General features: G+C 34.4%; 2 protein-coding genes across 4 annotated transcripts in view; one reads left to right on the forward strand and one right to left on the reverse strand.

The window, feature by feature from the left end:
• The window catches only part of LOC148620381 (intraflagellar transport protein 140 homolog), a 31,044-nt gene extending 28,377 nt beyond the window's left edge, over positions 1-2,667 (reverse strand). For all 3 annotated transcript variants that reach the window (XM_088581218.1, XM_088581215.1, XM_088581217.1), the window contains exons 1-3: positions 2,562-2,667; positions 1,308-1,474; positions 309-530 (exon numbers count right to left, since the gene is read on the reverse strand). In XM_088581218.1, the coding sequence (XP_088437344.1) occupies positions 309-530; positions 1,308-1,451 (366 nt within the window). In that variant the 5' untranslated portion in view covers positions 1,452-1,474; positions 2,562-2,667. The remainder of the gene's footprint in view (positions 1-308; positions 531-1,307; positions 1,475-2,561) is intronic.
• A 1,672-nt stretch (positions 2,668-4,339) lies between these two features.
• On the forward strand, positions 4,340-12,072 carry LOC148620382 (bifunctional arginine demethylase and lysyl-hydroxylase JMJD6-A-like). Its single transcript, XM_088581219.1, has 4 exons — positions 4,340-5,176; positions 7,545-7,680; positions 8,710-8,839; positions 10,556-12,072. The coding sequence occupies exons 1-4, from the start codon at positions 4,494-4,496 to the stop codon at positions 10,639-10,641; spliced, it is 1,035 nt and encodes a 344-aa protein (XP_088437345.1). The 5' UTR covers positions 4,340-4,493; the 3' UTR covers positions 10,642-12,072.
• Positions 12,073-16,333: the final 4,261 nt, after the last annotated feature.

Consider the following 16,333-nt stretch of genomic DNA (forward strand, 5'->3'; position numbering starts at 1 on the left):
GTATACAGGACCCAGTTGATAATACAACCATTAACACTCGTGAAGTACTATACCTTATCTCCTGAACACAGTCTAGTCCTATTAAAGCTCCCAAAGTACTATACCTTTTTTCCTGAACACAGTCTAGTCCCATTAACGCTCCTGAAGTACTATACCTTATCTCCTGAATACAGTCTAGTCCCATTAACGCTCCCGAAGTACTATACCTTATCTCCTGAACACAGTCTAGTCCCATTAATGCTCAGGAAGTACTATACCTTATCTCCTGAACACAGTCTAGTCCTATTAACACTCCCAAAGTACTATACCTTATCTCCTGAACACAGTCTAGTACCATTACTACTCCATTCCAACACAGTAATTGGCGTTTTATGTAGAGGTAATCCTTCAAATAATTCCCCATCAGCACAGTTCCATATCAACAATTCTCCATTCTCCCAGCCTACAGCTAGGATTTTCTGTTTTGGATGCCAGGCACTGGCAGTGGCTTGACAACTTCTCTGTAACTGTACATTGAGGAGTTGTTCCCCCTGAAACATAAGTCACCAAATTAAAGGAACATTTGACATCCTATTATGATTGTATTTTAAATATACAGAATAAACAAGAAACCTTTAGAATCTTATGTACACATCTTTTATCTTAATCTTACACCATTATTTGGCTGTCACTGGAGACAGTTGTATCATACACAGTGTATGCCACATGGCTGCTAATAGTTCAACATGTCATCATTTTTTTTTTATTGAGACTACAATTTTAAATTTTCCAATCAACATACATGTAAACGGAATATTAGTCACAAAAGTTTTCTCTTCTTTATTAGGCTAACATGTGACTATTCAATTATTTAATCATTGCTAACACATTGTAAGCCCTTTTTTTCTTTTTAAATGTGGGTTATCAGATGGAAGATTTGATGCACAGTACAACTAGCTTGGTCCATGCTCCCACTTTTTAGTGGTCTGAGTTGCTCATTTGCTTTTGTTACTTTGTATGTATGATTTTAGTTACTATATGTTCTTTGTTGTGTATGTCTGTTTTCCATGTCTGGTCTTTCTCCCTGGATTACATTCTTTTGATTACCGCTATCACCTTGGTTCCCTTCATTACTCTTTGTATATCTGTTTCCTAAATAAGGAGTTCTTATACTTATAATTCAGAGCTATTACAATGTTAGCGTTCATCCATTCAAAACTTTGGGCAAATATCATACATCCTTAAACGGACCTTTTTCATAAAAAGATTCTCCATCATACAACTGCTGACATTAAAAGTATTTAAACCTGTTATAACTTTATATGTACCTCTTCCATATATAGGTGGACAGCTCCTCCTGATGCATCACTGTAGGTATTTACAGCCAATAAAGGAGCACCACTGAACCATGATACATCAGTGTTGATACCCTGAGCATCTGTCTTCAAACGGTGGTCAAAGTATACAGCCATATTGACTGCTGTTCTCGTTTTTTCTGAAATAGACAATTATTCACAGGTTAAGTGGTATAATTATTTTATTTCATACTTCACTCACAGTTGACTAATGCTATGTTTTGCTTGTCAAACTACAATGTAGATTGAAACACTGCATGACAGTCAGGCTGTTAGACACCAAAATTTGAAAAATGTTTCATCAGCGTATTTGGTGTTCATGGAAACTTTCACAGAATTTGATTTACTGTAGATCAAATACCATAACAGGGCTGACAAAAATTTTAAAAGACTTAGGTATTAAAAATTCATATGTTTCTTCCGAAGTATTTACGGTTTCACCTTATTCATATTTGATTGAACCAAGCAATGCCCAGACTATTTTGGGGTACAAACATAAGTACTTCAGTTTTTTGGAAGCTTTTTAGGTTTCACTGGTCTCAAATTATTGTGGGAGAAGGTGGCAGAGTGGTGAAGGTGTGGTCTTGTTACCACAAGGTAGAAACCGCTGAGTTTGAGTCCCACATGCATCCAGGTTTCCAGGACTTTACCTTTACTTACATCATCACAGATACAGTGTATTTAAATTTCATTAGTGGAAAAAATATTGTCAAGGGCAATTTTTAGGAGAAAAGCTAAGAATACTTACAAATAAATTGTAACATAAAGGGGAGATTGCCCAAATACAATAAAAATAACATCATGTTGCACGTGATCAGCTGTGGTAATAGCTTATGCAGCAAATGACAAGGCTTAAAAGGAGTGGGGAGAAAAAGATCATTTTTCATTGTATACTATAAACTTACATTGAAATATATATTTGTCAGTGTTGTTAAACACTTACATCACCAGCTCTAGAAACCTTATCAATAGATTATTTCAAGCTCCTGACTTATGCCGGAATTGTACAATGTATATTTGAATTTAATCAGGCATCTAATGATCTGTGCAGCTGTAGCAAGTACTGCCCCACTACTGGGATGTAGGCTTTATATATATGTACAGTATCAAGAGGCCGAAATGACACTTAGCGAATAATTCAACATAATCGCGTTGCTCGAGAAAAATGTTGTAACAGCATTTCGAAATCCTAAAAAACTTTACTTCTCTAAAGTTGGCTTTGCTTACTTTCTTCACGATAAGATGTTGTTTCCCTGGATACTACGATGCTTTCGAAAGGAAATTCAACTATGCACTTCCATTTTAAAAATATTTCAGCAATGAATTATGGGTAAACAGATGCCCGTGGTTTAAAAGTGGAATTTCAACTCCGAACTCACATTTAATCTCTTGGGATATTAAACGTTCAGAAAAATTAAATATACGATAAGTGAGGCAAAAAAAAAATAATAATAATCTGTCAATGAAAAATAGAAAAAAAAATTCTATGTATATTTCAAAAATTAGATTAATTAGATTATCTCAAGTTGTTAATATTTTTGAATAAATTTAGAAAAAAGGCACACCAAGATCAGTAACTAATAAAAATTTGCCGATGTAATAAATCGGTCATTTTTATTAAAACCTTCGACTACATAAAAAAATAATTGTATTTCTCAGTTTAAAAAAATCACTTTCAAAATGGGACCATTAAACGACTTTTCAACGATATATATATATGAAAAAGGGATGGGACACAAGGACAATGGGGTCGACAAATTTTGATTGCCACTGGAAATTGGGAGAGGTGGGTAGGGTCGGGCAATTTAGCCTCCTGTGGCGGAGCCCTATGGTTCCTACTCCGGGAGAATACCACAGTAGGGTTCTTTAACGTGCGTGGAACGTGGCATCTTTCCCAACACGGTGCACCACTATTGTTTGCGGTCACGTTTTCCGTATTATAGCCTGACAACCCCAGCATATAACACGCCAGGGGTACCCCATTCCACCACCTGGGGCACACAACCCAGTTGCTCTGTGGGCAGAGCGCCCTAGCCCCCGGCTAAGGTTCTGAGCACTATTTAGTCGCCTTTTACGACAAGCTTAGCGCTACTGCAGGCCTATTCTTTTGACACCCGGACCTGCACGTTGCAGTTTTTAGTGGAGTCCGAGTTTTACTAAAGCAAGTGCGTATAACAACATATGTAGAAATAATGTTACAGTATTTCAAAATATCAATTAAAAATTATTGTAGTGTTTTTAGTGGAGTCCGAGTTGCTCATTTGCTTTTGTTACTTTGTATGTATGATTTTAGTTACTTTATGTTCTCTGTTGTGTATATCTGTTTCCATGTTTGGTCTTTGTCCCTGGATTACATTCTTTTGATTACCGCTATAACCTTGGTTCCCTTGATTACTCTTAAATCTAGAAATTGTATTTTTTTTACTAAAGCAAGTGCGTGTAACAACATATGTAGAAATAATGTTACAGTATTTCAAAATATCAATTAAAAATTATTGTAGTGTTAGACTGTAATTAAGTTTAAACCCGTATCATTTTGCAATTGATAATTGACTATCATATCAAAAGTAATCTGAGAAATAGTCAATGCAGTATAGTTCTCGAATTAATACATATAGATGCACTTATACGTAATATAGATTTGCTTAATATACACGCAGACGTATATGAAATTAATTTGCATATGTTTGTGATTTATTGTCATACATGAAGTACAAAACAAATTAACCACCAAAAAATTAAAAAGGATTGAAGATTTAACAACATTTTAAAGTGAGGCGGTTTGTCTATAATTAGAGCGATGGTAAAGGTTGATCGATTTTACATATAAGTCTAGATAAAGGTTCGCGGTAACTAAGATAAACTTTACACATTTAGATAGCTTAAGGACATTTAAAACTCTCTGGACTTATTAATAAAACCACTTTAACCGAATGAAGTAAACACGGCTACAATTTTATTTCCTGGTAAAGTAGAAAAATAACGAGAGAAACATTTCACAATGTGCTGTTCGGTGTCTTGTACTATGTTGGATCAAATAGCTAAAAACAAATCAAGTTTCGTGTTTCTACTATAGTTTTATTGTCACATATGCTGCGTGGTTAGTGACTCGAGAAAGTAACGGCTTTCGTTCATTAGTTGTATTCATTCCTTTTAGAAATGAAGGCCGAAAATAAGTTAGAAACGGAAAAGGAGCTGGTGGCTAAATTTCTTGAATTACGGAACATTGCAAAGGAAAGAGGCTTGACTGATAATCAGATTCAAAGTGTTCTAAAAGAGGACAAGGATTTGAACAGTAACAAATTTAAAGCTGATAAGCTTTCGGTGCCAAGTTCTAAAAAGAACATATGGAAAAGAAAACCCAATTTCAAGTTGTTTTTCTTAACTGTCGTAGTGCCGGTAGCGTTCGCTATACTTTTCTATGGATATTCGTCTTATGAAGAGTTCATGGAAATGGTGAAAGAATCGAGATGTGCAGTTGAAAATAACGGATTCTTTATAGAAGTAGCCCGTCCCCCAACAAACTGTGAAATGTGTCGAAACGTCTACACCGTGCCTATTGAACACGGAATTTCTGTTGAAAGGTTCTCCGAGAAGTATGCATACACCGCAGTTCCTGTTTTAATTAAAGAGGCGACGAAAAATTGGACTGCGATGGATAATTTTAGTTTTGAGTTTTTTAGGGGATTGTACAGAAATGTTTCTGATGGTTTCAAAGTTACAGAAGAGGAATGTCAATTCTTTCCATATAAAACTGAGTTTGAAACACTAGAAGAGGCCTTCAATATGTCTGATGACAGAGCTCAATTCAAAGAGGGCGAGAAATCCTGGTATTTTGGATGGTAAGTTGGTATGCTCGTAGATATATTTATTTACATTACAGGGTTTATACGCGATAACTGTCACGTAAAATTTACCTTTAAAATGCTCTTTTGCATGCCTATAAACTAGCAATTTAATAGAGTGTATACAGGGGAAAAATTTAAAAAAACTAATTTTTCCTGTGTACGAGCTCGAGTTAGGCGTTGATTGACTGCTTTCATGGTGAAATAGATTCGCAATTATTACATTTGTGTCAAAACGTATATGTACAAAAGAACAAAAACAAGTAAAACAGTGAGTGAGGATTTCCGGAAATCAGTTCAAAATCGTGGTGAATGTGTTACTGAAAATAGAATAATGGGACGGACCCAGGAATTATGGTTAGCTAGGAGGGTGGCATGGGGTAAAAGGGAACTAAAGACCGAGCAAAGATTGGGAAGACAATTTTTGGGAGTAGAATTTGTTGTGAAAAAAGGAAAAAAAAATAGGATTTCATACAAAAAAAAATATTTTTCCTAATTTAGGTGGGGGCACAGCCAGATCCCCTATGAATATATCCGCGCCATGTATTTGAAAAATTAACGTAAACATATATACTAACATAAGTAATTGTAACAGAAATAACTTCTTGTGAATTACAATAAAACCTTTTATTCTTTTAAGGTAAAATATATTAGAAATACAGGTTTTGCAGATTATTCTTATAAAAACCACTATGAATATTAAAATTTACATGTTATTCATTTATTTGTATCGGTAGGTTTTGTTTTTGTCCAAAATTTAGGTTTTGATCAGGCAAGAAGAACAAAACAGAAATTATATTGCTGTTGCCATCCTTACGAGTACACTGGTCGTTTGTCTTTCCTTAATTTGGCTCACGTGCATCTGAACGCGCCATGCATTATATTGGCCTCGGTGAAAATGCAATCTTTGAATAGACCTTGACATTATCACTGAACTCGAATGAGTGAGTGTATAATTTCAAAATTACGCGTGATAGATAAATATCTTTGATACGAAAGTTAACCGCAAATATTGAAAAAAGTTCGGATCTGATGTGCTTATCACGCTTTTTATTTCATGTAGATTAACAATGTGCTTTATAAAACGCATGCATGTATGGGTGTACAATATGTCATTCGATCGAAAGTCGAAAAAAACCACATCCTGAAAGGATATTATGTTTATAACTTTGATAGAAAGACACATGTATACATACGTTGATCGTATTCCAAGTATCTATTATACTGTAAGGTCAAGGTTTGTCATTTTGATATCCTTTGAAGAAGTGGAGGAAAAACCAGCAACCAGATGATTTTTTTTTTTTTTTGGGGGGGGGGGGGTTGGGGCGGTGTAGGACATAAATGAAAATAAAAAGACAGGTTTGAGTGTATGATAAATAATTCAGAATGAGTGATTTGGTGTGACGTATTTGATATTGAGTAACTGAAAAAAAAATACGCGAGGCTGGTAAGAATGTAACCTCAAAAGGCCGAGTCAAATATTACAACTATAAGAAAAAGCCTGGACAAAATATTCCCGGTCCAATGAAAATAGCTGTTCTATGATACAAGACTGCTCTTAGAAGTATGTGTGGTTATATGAGAAGTTTAAATGAAGCTAAAAACGTATTGTACTTTGATATAGTTTACTATAATTCCTCAATACTAGTTTTAGGTAAATAAGAATTTTTAAAGTTTCCTTTTTTCGTCTGTATACTTTCTTCTTTATTTTTGAAATATAAACGTAAGTGGACTGACTGGGTCCGATGGTACTACAAAATGACGTATTTATTACATGTAACATGTAGCGCGTTTTGTCTATAGGGCTATATATAACGAAGTTGCAACGGGGACATTGTATTGCTAACTCCACACGTCAGTCTTTGCGAGACATTTTTGTGAAAGCTCCATCTTTAAGTGGATTCCAACCAAACCAGGTACACTGGTATTGCCCTTGAAAAATAAGAAAGAACAATATTGATTGACAAGGTCGTAGGTCAAATGTTGTAGACATAGCTATAGCAGAACCAAAATGTCAATGTCAGTTAGGGGTATGCTACGATTTCATTTTGTCGGCATAGCAAAGCCGTGTTTGTTTGGGAAAACGGTACTCCAGACGCGCCACAAAATTCAATGTGATAATCTCTCCAATGACTTTGACGTATAAGGGGGTGTATATTAAATATGATATATTTTGTGAAACTGTTTTCCCGTGTACAGGTAGTGGTTTATCGACACCATACAAATCCTTTTGAAGTGTCCAATTTACGGTGGACTCCGGATGTAACGTTTATGTATTACTAATACCTAGATTTCTGTTCTATGAAGTTATAGATAAAACACTTTTTTGAAAGTTCATAATTTGTGTTTATTATTTATTTTGCAGGAGTAACTGCCATCCTGATATAGCTAAAGTTTTACGCAAGCACTATAATCGACCTTATTTTCTACCCAACGATTCCGAGTCGAGCTCCCTCGACTGGATGTTTATGGGAGGCTCTGGCTTAGGGGCGTTTGTTCACGTAAGTGTAACTGATATGTTTTCCCGACATTTCAGAAGGTTCACTCACTTATATACGATAGCCCTCTCAAGAATATTTAACATTTCTTTAGAATTCTTTATATACTGTTATTTGAATATGGCATGTGTTGATCCGAAGTAATATATATTGTATATCTGAAACTCAACAAGGCAACGATATACAAGTCGTCACGTAACTTAAATTTCCTTACCGACTAAAAAGTACTGTCTGCACATTTTAAAGTACATGCATAATTACTATACATAAAACGCGATAAAAAACGTACATGTAGATCTGTGTTCACTTAGAAAAGTTCCAGGTCCAAAACGCTGCTCAATTAAACACGCGTGACGCAATTAAGTGTAGTCTAATACTTCCGGTGTTAAAACCAAATAACGCCGCTCCTCTGAACGCCAGTCGTTAATTCGCTCATAAAGACTCGTCAATTGCTGGTTTTATGTAAAGATGACAAGACAGTTCCAATTAAAACCCGTTTTACATGGTCGTAATGGTTAACAGGGAATCACTAAAGAGATAATTGTCTCAAGAATTTTATGAAGAATTTCCTTGTTTTGCCTGTTGTTAACATGCAAGTTGAATTTTTGTACACATATAATATCTATATATATAACATATATATAGTTCTTAGCTGAAATTAAATGATCAGTCTTTATACCCATTTGAAGATTTTTGTGTTTTGTTTTTATTGTTGTTGTTGTTTGTTTGTTTGTTTATTTTTGTTAACCTTGCGTATTTTATCACGGTTTTCTGTAAGATACCGTGTTGAGAAATTAACAGGTGTTCCAAAAATAGAAATAGGTATCAATAGAACTTTTGGTGACTCTATTTCAATTGTTTTTCCCACTTCATTGGACGCATTTTATAATCTTATCTTATCTTTTCCATCACCTGAAATTTCGAAGAGAATGCAGTTTAATTCTAAAAACAAGCGTTCAAACAAACAAATAAAAATAAAAGCGAATAATCAGTCATGCTATGAAAAATTATTCACCACCTGTTTCATTTCAGTTGGACTATGTACAGAGACCATCTTGGCAGGCCCAAATCTCCGGGAAGAAGACTTGGACCATTATACCTACACCAGAATGTGAAAATATCTGTCATTCAATGAATGTTACCGTCCATAAAGGAGATATTAGTAAGTTTTATTTTTATTCAAGTTTTTTTTTTCTTTTTTTTTGGGGGGGGGGTTTGTTTGTTTGTTTGTTTTTTTTTGTCCGGGAGGTGGGGTAGTTTTTTATTCTTGTTTATTTTTATTCGCAATTTCTGCTCTAACTTGTCTTGTATTCTTAAATGCCTTCATTTCAAATTGCTTCTTGGTGCAGAGGTCGTCGCTAAAAGCCACCAATGATCCGCACTGTCACGGTTCTGTCCATTCAGAGTATGCGGCTAATAACTGTTTTTGTATTTTTTTGCCAAGTTAATAGACAGTCTAACATGCATTTATTAATTTGTTTTCGGACGTGGTACATGTACATACCTTCTGACATCATCCATAAAAAGGGACGTGATACATGTACATACCTGCTGACATCATCCATAAAAAGGGACCTGGTACATGTACATACCTTCTGACATCATCCATAACAAGATTTACAAGGTCTGCTTTTGTACAATAGAATGTTCTCACGCTGGATGACTAATCGAAATCAAACCTTTAAAGTGTGAATAGAACGGTCATTGTACTTCAATCATAAAATTGTACTCCGAATAACTTTTACTTTTTCAGCTGATACCAGGCGCGGATTCAAGGAAAGGCGCGTCGGTCGTACTCCTTCTAAAAACTTTTGTTTTCATGCACCCCATCCAAATTGTATGAAAAGTGCTAGATGTACAAATACATCACAACTAAATTAATAGTGTAGTTGAGATCATTCTTAATATATGAACAAGGCCTTAAAACAAACATCATCATAAAGGAGAAAGAACACGCACTAATATTGAATTTTGTAGCATTGTTTGAAATATGATATTCGAATAAATGAAAAATGTAATACAGAATGTTGACATTATGAATGATACAGTCGCTGCCCAGGGGAATAAAAAAAGTTAAAGTCTGTCCACCGAGAAGGCGAGAAATTATAAAATTGATCATGAAATAATTAATTCCATTTTGACGTGAAAAATGTGGTTGTTTTTAGCATGAAGTACAAGACCACTGAGACAACAGTAGGAAATTACTGCTTACTTTGTGTGATTTTAAGTACTACACAGAATGATACGGTGTAAAGAATCTATTATTACTCATTAATTAGAAGTCCTACGCGTTGGGACGTTTCTTTGCATTCGACTTATCATTGTAAATACAATTGTAAAACTGATTTTTGTAATTTATATTTGAGCACATTAGCGGGTCCAATGATTACAAGTTACTGGGAGATTCTTTCCACAGTAACGAAATCTGAATTAATTTTAATTTGAAAATTCAACATTAAATAGCATAATTACTTGATTATCGCATTACATGTTTAATCTTCTCTTCCTGCTTTATGCTTTATTATTTGAAATTATACAATGAACAAATTTCCAAAAGAATGGGATGGGGCTACACGGATATGGATCTTCGTTTAAGGATGGAAAATGCTATTTGAGACATTAAATTCCGTTCAGAGTGTCTTAACAAGTGTGTTTGTATATGGGCTTGAGTTTATTGTCCAAACCTGATCACTGTACCTCATGAAGGGGCCTGAAATGGTAAGAGCGCTGACTGGATTTGAGTGGGTCCTCTAGTGATCTCTAATAAATCACCAAAAGTTTCTAGCAAAGGAAGGAGAGTAGTATATTGCCACCCTGAGCAGCCTCTGTTCATGATCAGCTACAACATATCTGAATATGCAATTGTTTCTATTTTCAGTTGTAATAGACACGAACCAATGGTACCACGCCACGTATATACATCCGGGAGAAATCAGCATTACGATTGGATCAGAGTATGACTAGAGTCACGTGACGATATCTGAACTTCACGGCTTTTAAGAACTTTATTCCTTTTAAGTGCAATGTTACTTCTATGTGTATATTACTTTGTACTAGCATTTACAAAAAAAAAAATAAATTGAACCAATTTTTCGGTTCGATGATCATGAGCATTTGGTTTGTGGATTTTGAATGATTGAGATTCTTTCGGATTTATTTCAGTTGACGCGACTGATATTTGTGTCATATGAACATGGTGTCATATAGATAAAATTGGTTACTTTTATCCTATATTGATTTTTACCATTATTTTCATGTATCAACAACTGTTACATCCTATCAAATATCAGGTACATAAAGGCACAAAAAATTGTGCCACCATTTCAATTATCTGTTTCTTTTGTTACTCAAGATTGCCTTATATACAGTTTTCAAACGTGTACATATCAATGCAAGAGTTTCTGATGAAATTGTTTCTACATAGTTATATAGTGTACAATTTTTATCAGTTACGTTATTTTTTTTTAGTTCAGAATCAACCTCAATCATCTTTAATTAGACTCGATGATCTAACTCGTGTAAAGTAGATTTTTATACCTAGATCTGTTTTAAATTTCCATGCGGTGATGGTCATTATCATCTTAACAGTTTGGTTATGTTCTTTCACAAATGACGCTTTCCCTATAATACCGGTGCAGCTGGTCTATACTCCCAGTGTTCACTGGATTCAAGTTTCTCATTCATTCTTAAGCATATGTATGTATAGTCTTTTCACTTTTTAGGGTCTGTCTGTTTTGTGTTACTTATACACTTATTCTGCCTTTTTTTTCTGGGTCTAGTCTTTGTCCCTTGATATGGCTACAATGTTCCTTGTTCCAATCGTGGTCGCCATATTATTTCTTTTACTTTCAAGACAACTACTTGTATAAATTTTATCCAATATCCATACAGTACTCAAGTTACAGGGGTCATAAATGTATCGGGCAGACGGACCCAGGCCCGAAATATCTGTGAAGCAAACTAAATTTGTTGAAACATACATTTTCAACATGGCGGTCATTTTTCTATAGATTTATCAATTTGTGTAAAGTTATGCTTGCTCCTTTTAGTATGAGAAATTGTGAAGTGTGTTGTGTGCTTGCTAGGAATTAACATTCTATTTGAATGTTGTGGTAAAAAGAAAAACTCAATAACTTTATTCTATCGGACATGCCTGTACCAAGTGAGGACCATTGCAGTGGTTTCCAACGTGACAGTTTTTATCTTGATATATATCGCAATTTGTTAATATACGGACTTCCTTTACTTTGAATATTGCCTAGATTTAATCACCACCGTAACATTGTTGAAACGTCCCTTTCTATTTGCATATATACATCTCTTGTTTTTTTTTTTATAACTGTGCAATGTAATTTGTTGAATCATACAACCTGAATAAAATGCTTTAAAAGTTTAGTTGCTCTATTTCATTGCATGTAAAGAAACAAATACATGCACGTATAACTTTGGGTCATATGTATACATACGTTCTAGTCAGCGCTCTAACCGACTAAGCTTAAGAATAAACTCCCTCCAACAACTGCTTTACCTATATTCTCTACCAGTATAGCAATAATACAAAGAGATCGCATTTTTACGGATCATTAAGAATAAACTCCCTCCAAGAACTGCTTTACCTATATTCTCTACCAGTATAGCAATAATACAAAGAGATCGCATTTTTACGGATCATTTGATTTTCGGGGAAAGTCTGACCCACGATTTTTGTCCAAAAAACATCTTGAGTGAAAAAAAATTATTCTGGTCTACAAATGTTCTTTCATGTACATGTGCCCTTATGTAAATCCCAACCTCTCAGAAAATCAAATGGTTCATGTCTTAATCGAACCCAAGTTCTTTCTACATTATATTTCTTTTATGGGAGGATGCAACTTAATTCTAACAAATGAATGGCAAATAGATTAGATCATGTAAACGTTAGGACAACAAAAACACTAGATATATACAAACAGAAATCCAATCGGCCTAGGTAAGTTAAGCGCGCTCAGATTACTTCGGATGGTAACTTTATACCTTCTTTTGTTACAATATTGTCTGTAACAAGTGTAATTTTATACAAAGGTAATATTTTCAATCAATACTGTATTTTTCCATTGATAACCTGTTACCACTTCCACAGCCAATGGCGTTGAGAATTTCATTTTAGATCTGTTATACCATAAGATAAATAATACGCCAAAGGAGAACAGATGGTAGATTGGAATCACAGTGTCCGTCTGTCCGTCCCAATTGTGTTGCTTTACGTGGATGGAGCATATGTTGGGAACGATTTTTGCGAGTTTCCGATATCTACTGCCTGTTTTATGGGTAGTATGGAATGTTAAAGGAGATTCTTGTCTTCATCAGGACGGAATGATATAAAATTGGTATATGACTTCAAATAGATGGGGCATACGTTGTAAATATTTCTTTGACTATCCAACTTCCTGTTTCATGACATTACCATACCTGTAGGGTATACCTAACACGACAACACGTTCAACTTCATGTTATACATGTACATGTGTCAATTATACCATTAAAACAATTATTTAAGGAATGACTGTAACTGTTGTATTTTTTCCGTCTTTGAAGAAATAACCTCAATCAAGTGGTGTACACTTAATAACCTGCGTATCAGCGGCCCTTTTCACAAAACGTAAGTGTAAAATTAGTCGTAAGTTATGATGTCATAATAGAGTTAAGTATTGTGACGTCACAACTTACGACTAATTTTACTCTTACTATTTTTTGTGAAAAGGGCTGCAGGTTATTTTAAAGTATACACCACGAGCATGGAGATTATTGCAAATAAACCGAAAACATTTAACTGTCATTGACCATTATAATTTAATTTAAGTACCAAAAATGAACGAGTATATCATTAAAAACGCCACAGTCATTACAAAGTTTGGTGTATGAGATGGTAAACGAAATTTTGTATTCAATTAGAAACCGCGTTACGTCTGAAATTAAATTATATCAATATATAAAAATTGAATTATACAGGAATGACTGTTATATATATTTTTTCGGTCTATTTGAGAAAAAAAACTGATCAAAGCCAGCGGTGCACACTTGAAAATGTCATCTAGTGTGCACCACGTGATTGAGGGTTTTTTTTGCTTATAGACCGATATAAATATAACAGTCATTCTTTAAATATAATTAATTTTGTCTACAAATAGTTAGTGGTGGTACTTAATTTGCATGGGTTCTAACGTACTTACTCTGAGCGCAACTTATAAAATAGGAAGCACTGTTTGTTCTAATACATGTTTCGTAGAAGAAGAATTGTAAACGTGCATGACGACGACAATCACGTGAATGGTTACAGTAAATTTGGTTAATGATCATGTCTAAACATTTAATTATTACTACGACTTTTACGTACAAAGATATGCTCATCATGCTATGGGTATATGATACCCCCAATTACCAAAAATCAAATTTCTATCAACTGACATTCACGTAAAAGATCAATGTCAAATGTCATAAGAATGGCCAACAACAGATTATCATATCACGATATACCACAAAACCAGATATCAAAAGCATTTGTCAACAGACGAAAAAATTATAGAACGGACTAGAAACTGGCTTTAAAATGTCAATAAATTAACCTTAAGGTCAAATGTCAAGGTTAAAGACAACAAACTTTGGTATGCAACACATTATCTTCATATGATCTTCCTAATATCAAACATAAAAATATATGAACCGCACAATGAATTACTTAAAACCATTGAGGTAAAGAATTAAGGTCACAAAGTATGGCACAGGACACATCGCCTTTTATGATCTACATACCCAACCACAAAGATATGGGTCAAAAGATAAAAAATGTTGTGACCTAGACAAGAAATCGGCTAAAAACTAGTTATTTGACGGCTATAGTCTAGCCTAAAGGAGACCAACTTTAGTATGCAACACTTCTTCTTTATATGATCTATTTGCATAACAAATTTTTATATAAAAAGCCTAATATAGTATAACAAAGCACAAAAAAGATAACCCGGCCAAGAGATTGACTTTAAAAAAATTATTTGACTTTGAGATCAAAGTCAAGGTCAAACATCACCGACTTTGGGACGCGACATACCGTTTTCATATGATCTACCTACATATCAAATCACATTGGCATACCAGATATTCAAACCCTATGTCTTAAGACAAAACATTTTTGGCCCGGACAAACTTTGAACGAAATGAAAAACAAACAAACAAACAAAAAAAAAAACAAACAATAATAAGAAAAGTGGCCACCTTCTGAGGAAGGGAAGAAATAGTTATGTCACATTAACTTAGTTACTTTTCATCGGTCTGCGATGTCTTTTCTGGGATCGAAACCCGTCGGGTATAAAATCGCTTCCCAACGGAAGTTTCGTCTTTGCTTTGATTAAATATCAACACTTCAAAATAGACATTCATCTATTTGAAAGCTGGATACAGAGAACCAATTATCTGGTAGAGACTTGTTCACTTTGAAACTGAGATTTTCATATTACTGTTGGTAATAACCCTATGACAGTTGCGTGACTGCCATAAGGTGACTTGTCTTTAAATATGGCCCATTTCTAGAAGTCGTGTAAATTATGTAGCTATTTTGAGACGTAGGTGGGGCTTTTTTCTGAAGTCAAGAGACGAAAAAAAAAAAGAAAAAGAAAACACGCACACACACACAAAAAAAAAAGAAAAGAAAATATAAACACAAATCATCATGTATAATAGCTACAGTAAACATTAACAAAATTAGCAACTCGACAACCTAAAGAAATAGTGCGTACTGATTTTGAAGGGGCGTCTTTCAGTGTTCAGATCTGATTCCGTTCATTTTTTATAAGATGAGTACTGTGAACTTTTATGCCTTTTAGGTTTCAACAATATAACAACAAAACTGTATTTCAAACCCCTACTGAAGAGTTCCAGCACATCTAATACCTCCCTGCATGATGCTTAGGACGACCAAATGATTTCAAACGGCGCGTGCTTGCCTTTGTGAATTATATAGAACCAAGAACGGATATTAAAAGATTTGGTCTCTATGTTATTTCATTATTAACTTAAAATTACTTAACGTAGATCTAATTATACATTTTAATGTTAAACTATTATTAGTTCCAGGAGCGGATCCAAAGATTTTGAAAAAAAGTGTTCCAGAGAGGTTCGAAAAGGGAGTGCATGCAGGCTGTAACGTATTGTTTGCTGAATTTTACCAAAAATTTATTCGAAATTCCATGCAACAAGTGGTAGTCTGATCAAGGAAACAGCCCCTGGACCCTCCACTGAGTTCAATGACAAACTAAAATAAATGCATCTATTGTTTAGATTTTAAGAGGGGTTATGATTTCTTTCAGCGTTTGTTTGTACAGTACCAGAGAGAACTTGTCGATAACACCGATGTCGATTAATTATCGTGGTCACAAATCGAATGCTATTCGAGTGCTTATCGAACAATTAAATATCGATGAGAAGAAAAAAGTAATCGCTGTTGAAAGGTTAGTAGTTTCAACAATAATTTTGGTTTGTTCAGGATCTTCTGATGTGCCTTTATGACTGGGGTGTTACATATGAAACTAACACAATTTATCCATTAAAGAGACTTCATTAACTAGACAAACAATATATCAATGAGATTGAAACTACCTGTAAGGACCCTACCGTGGCCTAAATAAAG

Source organism: Perna viridis, chromosome 4 (assembly GCF_037379345.1).
Source record: "Perna viridis isolate PV_CMFRI_1.1 ecotype Kerala chromosome 4, ASM3737934v1, whole genome shotgun sequence".
Classification (NCBI taxonomy): domain Eukaryota; kingdom Metazoa; phylum Mollusca; class Bivalvia; order Mytilida; family Mytilidae; genus Perna; species Perna viridis.

Excerpts from the sequence above, each read along its gene's own strand:
- LOC148620382 (XM_088581219.1), top strand. The coding sequence starts at position 4,494 with ATGAAGGCCGAAAATAAGTTAGAAACGGAAAAGGAGCTGGTGGCTAAA. Across the intron at positions 7,681-8,709 it reads GCTTAGGGGCGTTTGTTCAC|TTGGACTATGTACAGAGACC; the intron begins GTAAGTGTAACT and ends GTTTCATTTCAG. Across the intron at positions 8,840-10,555 it reads CGTCCATAAAGGAGATATTA|TTGTAATAGACACGAACCAA; the intron begins GTAAGTTTTATT and ends TTCTATTTTCAG.